The 9,669-nt window shown below is 46.3% G+C and overlaps 1 protein-coding gene across 2 annotated transcripts in view; it reads left to right on the top strand.

Moving 5' to 3' along the window:
- The window catches only part of Cdyl (chromodomain Y like), a 145,133-nt gene that overhangs the window by 72,642 nt on the left and 62,822 nt on the right, over positions 1-9,669 (top strand). For both annotated transcript variants that reach the window (XM_059263170.1, XM_059263169.1), the window contains exon 2: positions 4,308-4,974. In XM_059263170.1, the coding sequence (XP_059119153.1) occupies positions 4,308-4,974 (667 nt within the window). The remainder of the gene's footprint in view (positions 1-4,307; positions 4,975-9,669) is intronic.

Here is a 9,669-nt window from a genome sequence, read left to right as displayed (position 1 = left end):
TCGCTGACTGGTTTCAGGGGTCCTGGGACACATTGTTACTCAGGAATTTGCCCGGGGCTTGAAGGGGTTAATGAGTTGGTTTGGTCCTCATGCTTCTGTGATGGGTCCTGTCTGCCACCTACCTAGATCTCTATCTTACTTTCAACCCAGGTTTGCCCGCTCTCTGCTCTCTGAGTCCTACCAGCTAAAGCATGACCTCATCCCTCCCCTCTGCTTTCTTTTGGGGTTTCCTTATAGTGTCTTCAGGTAGCTGTGTTTAAATTCTTCCTCATTTCAGCTGTAGAACGCTCTTTTTGTACTATAGATGCTCAGCTTCTGATGGGATTACCTCCCGATACACCGGTTAGAATTTGAAAATGTCAAAAAATGTGGTTCACATGGTACCCAAGGAGCACTCCACAGCTCCTCACCCCATAGAGAGCTGTTTCCCCCGGTGACTGCCGCTGCAGCTGTGCAGCACAGCAGGGTCCAGCTGTGTTCCCAGTAGCCTAGAAGGCCAGGATTCCAAGTTTGAAGTACAGTTTCTACGGAATCTACATTGCTTTCATGCCAGGATAAAGCTGGAAAGTGTGTCAGGCCGTTACATAAAAATGATCTTTTTCTTGTTCTTCACAGTAATGACAGCTTTTTTTCAGTGGCTGGCTGGCATGTCGTCTTCATCTTGTGCATCTTACGGATTACCAAAGTTCTTTTTCTATAAGCAGGGTTTTATTTAATATGCTATTCTCTCCACTCGGCATTGTTTGTGGCTTCATGCTGGTCCAAGGAAGCTCTCATGCTCCTGGGCAAACCTGCTTCCACAGGGATGGTGTGGACAGTGACGTGGTGTGCCAGAGTTCTGCTGTCCCAGCTTTGCAACTGGCAGTGGCATTTTGCTTGCCTTGGGCTGGTTTTTCTTAAAGTGCAGCGGTAACAGTTGTATTCCTTTGGTTGCATCCCTCCTGAGCCTTTCTGCCATGTGTTCCATTCTGTCTTCTGCAGTCCTGAGCACCTTGGTACACATCGCTGAACCTGGGGACCCCAGACTGTGGTTCAAAAGAGATGCTTGGGTAGTCAGCTGCTCCTTGGCAATTAATTTCATAGCTTTGCGAGTCATTAGCGGGGGTCTGTAATATTACAGAAGGTTGGAGTTCACTTGTCTCAATATTTTGACTTTTAGATTAAATTTTAGAAGAAAATCCTAACTCAGTGAACTTGAGTTGACTTACTGTATAGACAAACAAGGGCATAGGGTTTGAATTTCATGTTTACATTTTTCATTCATTTCATGTGTGACTCTGGGTAACAGTTGTAAAGATAGTGATTTGGGTGGGATTTTCATGCCTTCTTCCTTCACTGAGTCATGGTTTTAATAATCTTAGAGCTCTTCTGTGGGCCTGCCTGCGTGTTAGCTCCTTCCACAGAGAATTATTTTGTATGAGATTCTTGGTATTGACCTTGTATCACTGGAGCTGTGCCTTTATACATACCACGAGAAAGGCACGTCCTACGAGATTGTGGAAATAGTTATCTGGGGTGTAGACGCTCAGAAAGAGTCTGAGGTTTGAATGAAGAAAGGGGAATTTTTGTGCTCATCTGTGACAGTTTTCTCCCTCACCACTGTGAAAGGACTTGGGAAGTAATTTTAGGTTTACTCCTCCAACACTGTTGAATGTAAGTGACGCCTGTTTGCAGATTAATTAATGTTGGCTGCTCAGATACGTGGTCAACCCACAGCAGTTTGCCGTGTCAAAGGAGACAATGTCCGCCAGTGGGGGCAGGACCACACTCAGGCCCCCGGTTGTGTGGTTTGTATTTGGTACCTTGTGTGCAGTCTGTAAAGAGTCTCCTGTATCTCCACCTCTCCAGCTCCAGGGCTTATTGTTCCTCGTCACTATGTTGTGTCAACTTACATGCTAAACCCTTCACAGGTTTTAGTTGCAAGTCTGCACCTGAGTGCCTGTTTGCTCCCCACAATCTGAGGGGCTAGCGACTACAGATCATGGTAGACTCAAACAATGGGGCTTATATTTTAAATAGCCTAGTAAATAAAATGGTGATTTAATAGCCCAAGAAGCTGCAAGATTCTCCACTTTTAGCTTTTTTAGATGTCACTGATTTTGATTCTGCCCCCTTGCCTCAGAGAGTTGAGTGGTTGGAAGAGCATGTGGGCCTGAAGAGTTAAACTGGTGTTCTTTAGCAATGTCCATAAGGCTTAGTAGCATCTTCTCTTGGCATCTCTGAAGAGTCCAGTCCTGAGCATTTGGGAAGCCCACATGTGTACCCAGTTAACTGCTGAGGCTGCTTCCTATACTGCGTCTCCTTTGGCAAAGAAGAGGGCAGGGTCCTGGGGGCCCAGAGGAGAAAAGCCAGCATTCAGAATAAAGGAGAGAAAGAAAGCATTCTGTGTCCCCACATCCTCACCTCAGCTTTAAGTGAGGAAAAGAGGTTGTTCTGGTTGAGTGCACACTTACTGGGGTAGAAATGGATTTAGGGGAACAAAACCAGCATAAAACAGTTTCCCCTTAAGACATAATCTCTTTCCCATGAACATTTAAAACTTTTTAACTACAGCTGCCATGAAATTGATTTTTGTGAAATTTTCCAGAAATGCCCCTTTTACATCCATTGAAAGGCTTGCATCTGTGTGCATAACTATTCCCAAGCAAAGGAGCATGGCAGTACCCTTGCAGACCTCTCCTCTCTGTGTTACCAGCTCTGCAGACCAGCTCACACCTTCCCGACAGCAATTCTTCACTCAGGCGCTCTGTTGGTTGTGAAATCTGCCTCCCATGGAGACTAGTCTTTCTGTTCTTAACCCTCCTGACATAGAAGCAATAAGGAATGTTTAAATTGAGGCTGTTCTACAGCTAAGGGCTTTAATCGTGTCTGTATCTTAAGTAAATATGTTGGAGAATTTGTCTTTCTTTTTTTAAGAATAAAGAATATCTTAAGATAAAGATTGGGTGTTTCCACTTGTACAGCCAGTCAGCCTGCATTCATTTGGAGTATTACAGAACTTGGCATGCACTGGGTCTTTCTTCTAACCTGAAACTTTGAAAGAAACAAACTGATGTTTTGAGAATTGGTGGGCTTAGACCTTTGTGGCCTTAATTAAAGAGCTGTTAGCTGATACGAGCTTCTGCCTGCCAGACATGACACAAAAACCACACCTGACCACTGTGGAACAGTCGGGTGGCTTTTACGTTAAGTGTGGGTATCATAACAGATTATGGGTATTTCTGCAATAATGTGGGCATTGATGTTAAATATTTTCCGTCATCTGAATTATAAGTCTTCCTTGTACACTTGGAGTGTCAAAGTAATAGAATACATCTACATACAAAGCCAGGGGTGTGCGTAAATTTAATACACAACATACCAGTCATCACTAGATCAGCATCACCTTCTTTTAAAGCTGTTAGCATAAAAATTAAAACCAAGATTGGAGGGACAATAGCCTGACTGTCCTCGAGCATTTCATTAAGAGGACTGGCCCTGGTGTCAGTAAGCACTTCAAAGTCACGTTTACCAAACTCCTTTACTCCAGGCAGCTGTGCACCACAGAAAGCCCTTGCTGTTCATAGCTTACTGCGTGCTGCATCCACCTAAGGATGGCCAGCGCTGACTGCAGATGGCGGCACATACTGCCCCAGCTGTGAGGAGTAGATCCAGCTCAGGTGGTGGGGCCGAGGGTCAAAATTAAAAGCCCCTTTGAATCATAAACTAACTACCTCATGCACAGCTGTGGATATCTTTTTGTTTTTATAGGTACAAGTGTATTTCCAGTTTATACTTAAAATGGAAGATACACTTCTGAAATTAGCAATATTTCTTGTGGTTAAAACACAACTGGTGTTTTAAGGCAGGGTTCTTCTGTATAGCCCTGGCTGGCCTTGAAATGGCAACAGTCCTTCTGCATTAGCCCCAATCTTTATAAGGCTGTATCAGTTCTGTTTTAGTTTGTTGTATGTATGGATTTTTTTATAAAAATAAATTAACTGATATTAACATCATAAAAAAATTCACATGTTAATGGGGTGCCACATAACATTTTGATTTCTGTATATTCATACATTTTGAGTATAAAGTATAAGCATGTAGTTTGAGCTCATGGCAAGGACATTACCACTCTATTCCCCCCCCCCCTTTTTTTTCTTCCTTCCCCCTGATTGAGGCAGGAAAGAAAAGATCAACTTTATGGCCTATGGTAGCGGTGATTGTAGTGGTCAGTCATGGTCATGATGATGATAATGAATGTTTCCTTGTTAAACTTATAGCTTTCTCAAGTAATGAGGTTTGTTTTTTAACCTTTCTCTCATACATAGGTGGAAAGGATTGTTGACAAAAGGAAAAACAAGAAAGGAAAGACAGAGTATCTGGTGCGTTGGAAAGGCTATGACAGCGAGGATGATACGTGGGAACCGGAGCAGCACCTGGTGAACTGTGAGGAATACATCCATGACTTCAACCGGCGCCACAGCGAGAGGCAGAAGGAGGGTAGCCTGGCCCGTGCCAACAGAGCCTCCCCCAGCAACGCCCGGAAGCAGATCTCCAGGTCCACTCACAGCAACCTCCCTAAGACCACCCCCAAAGCACTTGTGGTAGGCAGAGATCATGAGTCTAAAAACAGCCAGCTGTTGGCTACCAGCCAGAAGTTCAGGAAAAACACAGCCCCGTCTCTTGCAAACCGCAAGAACATGGACCTCGCCAAGTCAGGGATCAAGATTCTCGTGCCTAAGAGCCCTGTAAAGGGCAGGACCTCGGTGGACGGCTTTCAGGGGGAGAGCCCCGAGAAGCTGGACCCTGTGGAGCAGGGTCCCGAGGACACCATAGCACCAGAGGTGACTGCAGAGAAGCCCATTGGAGCTTTGCTGGGCCCTGGTGCAGAACGAGCCAGGATGGGGAGCAGGCCCCGAATACATCCACTAGTGCCTCAGGTTTCTGGCCCTGTGACTGCTGCCATGGCCACGGGCTTAGCTGTTAATGGAAAAGGTGAGTGTCTAGGTGGGCTGTGATGAGCTTTGCTCACATGCTGAGCAACGACTCTAGAGGGCATATGTCCTTCTCTAGAAAGGTTCTTCTCACATCCTCCTGGCGGGAGAGGGCCACACAGCTATCTCCCAGGCCTTTGGGAGATCTTGACAGCTTCTTTCTTTCCTCAAAGCCTTTGGCATGCATCTCCCATCAGCACTGGCTCTCCCTTTGCCGCCCACAGCTGGGTCATCACTTCTCACTGCTCTGTACAGGGTCTCTCCCTAAACAGTCTATGATTGTTTTGATTTGTTTTTTTATAGCAAGCTTCATGAAGCCAGCTGCCTTCCTATGTCTCTCACACACACTTTTGTTAAGAATCTACCTGTGGTTTCTCATGTGGCCCGCATAGATTCAGAGACCATACTCTTGGTTTGCCCATGTGAATCACCAGATGTGCTTCCAGTGAGGGTGTCTTCGGGAGTTTGCTCTGTTGTGCAGCTGGTCAGCTCCTGGTACATCTTGTTTGGGAGTCGGAGCTCACCCAGCACAGTGCCAATCTGTTACCATCTCCTTGCTTCCTCTCATCTGTGACCTGCCCATTTCCAAAGATAGCCTTGCAGTGGCTCCTTCTGTGGTGATACTGTGTTAACAATTTGTGCTACATTCTTCCCCTCGCTAATCTACCCCTTACTGGCTGCCCGTTTTTCAGGGTTACTCATCCAGACCCCATTCTGGTCTTTTAAGTCTTGAGCCTGTCTTCTTGCCACAGCTTCCTCAGAATTGACTCTGTGTGAGGGACTGCTGACGAAGCCCAGAGCCTCATGCTGACCATGTAGGCGCTGTAGTATTGAAGGCCAGTCCCAGCTTCACCACAGCTTTCCACAGCTCTCCTGTTTCTTGCCTTTTGACACCTCCGATCCATTTCACGTACTTGGACAGAATATGGACCAAGCTAGTGAGTCTTCTCACTTAAGTAGCAAGAACACTTCTGAATGTTCCTGGGCCACTGCCCCAACCTGTGCAGGCATCATGATAGTGTACCCTGGCCTGTCTTTCTCATCTGCCTCCTGAGCTCCAGTTGGATTGCAGGCTCCACCTCCTGGGCCCCTTCTCCTGGCCATCTTACAGTGGTCGCTATGTGTGCACCCCACTCCAGTTTCGTAGACTAATGTGGCACACAGTGGTGTGGGGTTGCTGGGGAAGCTACTTAGCTCCGCAGGTGAGAATCACAGGAGCATTACTGTCAATCCTGTCATAGTGTGTGCAGCAAGTTTTCCTCTTGGCCTTGGCCCTTGTGTGGTCCCTCGGCAGGCTAGTAAATAAAATCTGGTGTCTCACCAGCTTTTTCCAGATACATACTAGACCCAAGGTCCTGCTCCGCTGGCTGCAAGTCAGCCTCACATGGGATGAGCACTCATTTATGAGTATGATGACATTCTGTAGCCAGGAGGATCATAGACTTTCAGAGGTGGAGGAGACTATTAAATACCTGCTTGTGAGCTCTGTTTCCCGTGTAGGGAATTCAAATCCAGAGAAAGTGAAAGTTCATAAAAAGAGATACACACAGAAGGGATCAAAGCAAATGTTTCAGTTCATCTCCTGTGTTCTCCTCATAGTGCCTGTACTAGTCAAGGGGCATCTGTTCTGGGTTGATGACTTGAGGCCAGGCACTGTGCTCAGCCTTGGGCACAGACAAGGACTAGCACAGTGGTTGGCAAAGCGACCCAGCCTGTGAAGTAGTAGACCCCACTCACCACCTGGTTTTTTATGGCATGTCAGCGAAGAATGGGCTTCACTTTTCCTAATGACTTAGAAACCAAGAGGACTATTGATGTGAAACTACAACAGAGCAACATTGTGTGTCTGTGTAAAGAGTCTGACCAGAATACCGCTGTGTTCACATATGTATGGACTATATCCATGGTTGTGTCTGCTACAGGGACAGAGCTGAGTCCTAATACGGCCCATGTGGCTTAAAGTTTACTAGTCCCTGCAACAGGAAGTCATCATTTTTTTTTTAGGCCTTTGCTTTTAGCTTTTGAGTAGAACACAAAGGCTTCAGAAGAACTGTGACCCTCTTGTCATTCTCGAAAGTTTGTGTATTGTTAGTGGGAGGGAACCTGATGATACTCAAACCTTGGACTCAGCAAGGCTGAGAACGCCAGTGAGCTACTCTAAACCAAGAAGGCCAGCTTTGGTAGGTTCCCATGCTGTCTTTCTCTTGATCCCTCAAGTGACCCAACATGGACTGTGCCTCTCTTACGTTTCCACAATCTGCAAAATCCCGCCCTCAGCCAAAAGCCTCTGGTCCTTGTGTAAGGTGGTTACTGGCTCCAGTTTCAGGATTTGGTGGCTTCCCATTAAAAAGTTCTCATACTGGCTGCAAAGGTTATGTGAGCCTGAGCTCTTCAGCTTTTAATCTTGCTGTGGCGCTCGGTGGGTCGGTGTGAGAGTAACACCCTGAGACTTAGTTCTCAGCCCCTGTTCCTTCACAGTCCATGCTCCCCTTTCTGCTTGTTGGTCAGGTAGAGTGCTGTGCTGGAGTACTGGATGAGAACAGTCTCCACTGAGGGGTCAGATAAAAGCCACTTGGGAATATTTTTAGGCCAGTGGGGACCAATCTCTTCTGGCAGCCTATGTCGAATCCAGACTTGCAGATTGGTAAATTGAGTACCTCCCTGCCTAGGTCCTCCACCCCATTGGCAAGTCCTTTCTGAACAAGTGAGATGCCAAAGCAGCTAGACAAGACTCAGGTGTGCCAGTACCTCTTTCTTCTGAGGCTGGGAGAGGTTTTTCCTGTCCACTGCAGTAGCATGGAGGCCAGTGGGGACAGGGGCGAGACTTATCAGAGCAGTGTCTGCCCTGGGGCTGGTTCTTGAGACATGCTTGTGGGTGGGCTGCAGTAGAACACATGCTCACAGAAGGTGGGTGCTTGTGGCCTCTCTGGCCCAGGAGAGACTCGGACAAGTCTTCCAGAGAGCCAAGCATTCTCTGTCCTCAGTGATGAGCCATAAGGCCGAGGCTCTGCTCAACTGTTGGTCCACGTGCATAGATCCTTTAAGCAGTTGTTTGTTTTTGCTTTGCAGATTAATTTTAGAGCTGTGTAAGAAAACGGATTTGTTTTTCTAAAACTAATTGAAGCAGATACTGGTTGAGTCATTGGGAAATGAACCATCTTTCTGTTCAAAACATTAATCATATGTTCAAGGCATGTATTTACCACTGAAAACAGCTTAGAGGGTCTGAATCAGAATGAAAGTTTTGGGCCATTAATACACAAATACTTTTGTACATACTCATATGCACATTTGGTTTTTAACTATTTTAAAAGTAAATGCTTAGAAGGTAGATTCATAGCTTCTCTCATTAATGTAGATAAGGTGTTTTCCTACTCCTCCACTAGGAGGTCAAAGGTCATTCCTTTCTCTAATTACCTACTGAATTAATTTTATAAAAAACAGTTTCTTTTGAAAGCTGTTGTTATAACTTTTTTTCTGTACACAAATTCAAGTAGGAAATAATGAGACAATATTGTCAGGAAACTAGCCTCACCCCCGCAGGGGGCCTCTCTCCCATTTTTAGCACATGGAGCTGGCTATTATTCAAGTCAAAGCCATCCACTGTCCTGGGAAAGTGCCTGAAAGGCCTTAGCTTGCCTGCATTCATCTCCCCAAGGATGTGGACTTGTGGCCTGGTTTGCTTTCCTCTTCTTTTCAGGGAAGTGTTGAGTTTCATGTTAACAGCTCCTTTTTAGTCCCATAGGGCTAATGACGCAGGTAAGATGAAGTCGGAAGACTGGCACCCCACTGCTGGACCACGAGGAAGTGTGTACTTGCAAAGAAGGGGCAGTGGGCGGGGTATAGTGGAACGTGCCCATAATCCCAGTCCCCAAGAGGCTGAAGTGGAAGGATTGCTGTGAAATTGAGACTAGCCTGGGCTACATAGTAAGTTCGGGGGCATAGAGCACCACAGAGTAAAACCAGAAAAACTGAAGTGAGAGGAGACACACAAGTGAAAATGTATGTGCAAACATTTGATTGATTGGAGAGTGGAGAGGTGACTTCATGAGTGAAAGCGCTTGCTGCTCGTCCAGAGGACCATGGGGTTCCCAGCACCCACATTGGGTGGCTTACAACTGGGTAATTTCCGTTCCATGGGTTCAGACACCCTTTTCTAGCCTTTGTAGGCACCTGTATGCGCATGGTATACATATAGACAAGCAGGCAAACACACACACATATAAAATAGCAATAAGTTGGATTTTTAAGAAAAGATTACTTGTAGGGGCCAGAGAGATGTCTCAGTAATTTGCTTGCTACACATGCGTGAAGACCCGATACTGTATTCCAGCACCCACCTGCCTGAAATTTCAATGCTGGGGAAGCAGAGACAAGAATCAATGAGTACCAGATTCAGTGGAAGCCTTCCTCATAAAATGAGGTTGAAAGCTGGGGAGATGGTTTATTGGTTAAAAGAGTTTTGTAGGTTAAAATGCCTGTCACGCAAGTGTGAGAACCTGAGTTTGAATCCCCAGAACCCACCTAAAAGCCAGGCACTATGGTGTAAGGAGATGTTACCAAGGCCCTCTGGGCCAGCTAACCCCGCAGGTGCAGCAACCGAGAGGACGACAGGGAAGGCCAGGACCAGCATTCCAGGATTGTCCTCTGACCTCAACACATGCTTGTGCCTGCAACACACATCATGTAGTGTGTG

This window comes from Peromyscus eremicus, chromosome 5 (genome assembly GCF_949786415.1).
Source record: "Peromyscus eremicus chromosome 5, PerEre_H2_v1, whole genome shotgun sequence".
NCBI lineage: Eukaryota > Metazoa > Chordata > Mammalia > Rodentia > Cricetidae > Peromyscus > Peromyscus eremicus.
This window is presented reverse-complemented; position numbering and strand designations above follow the sequence as displayed.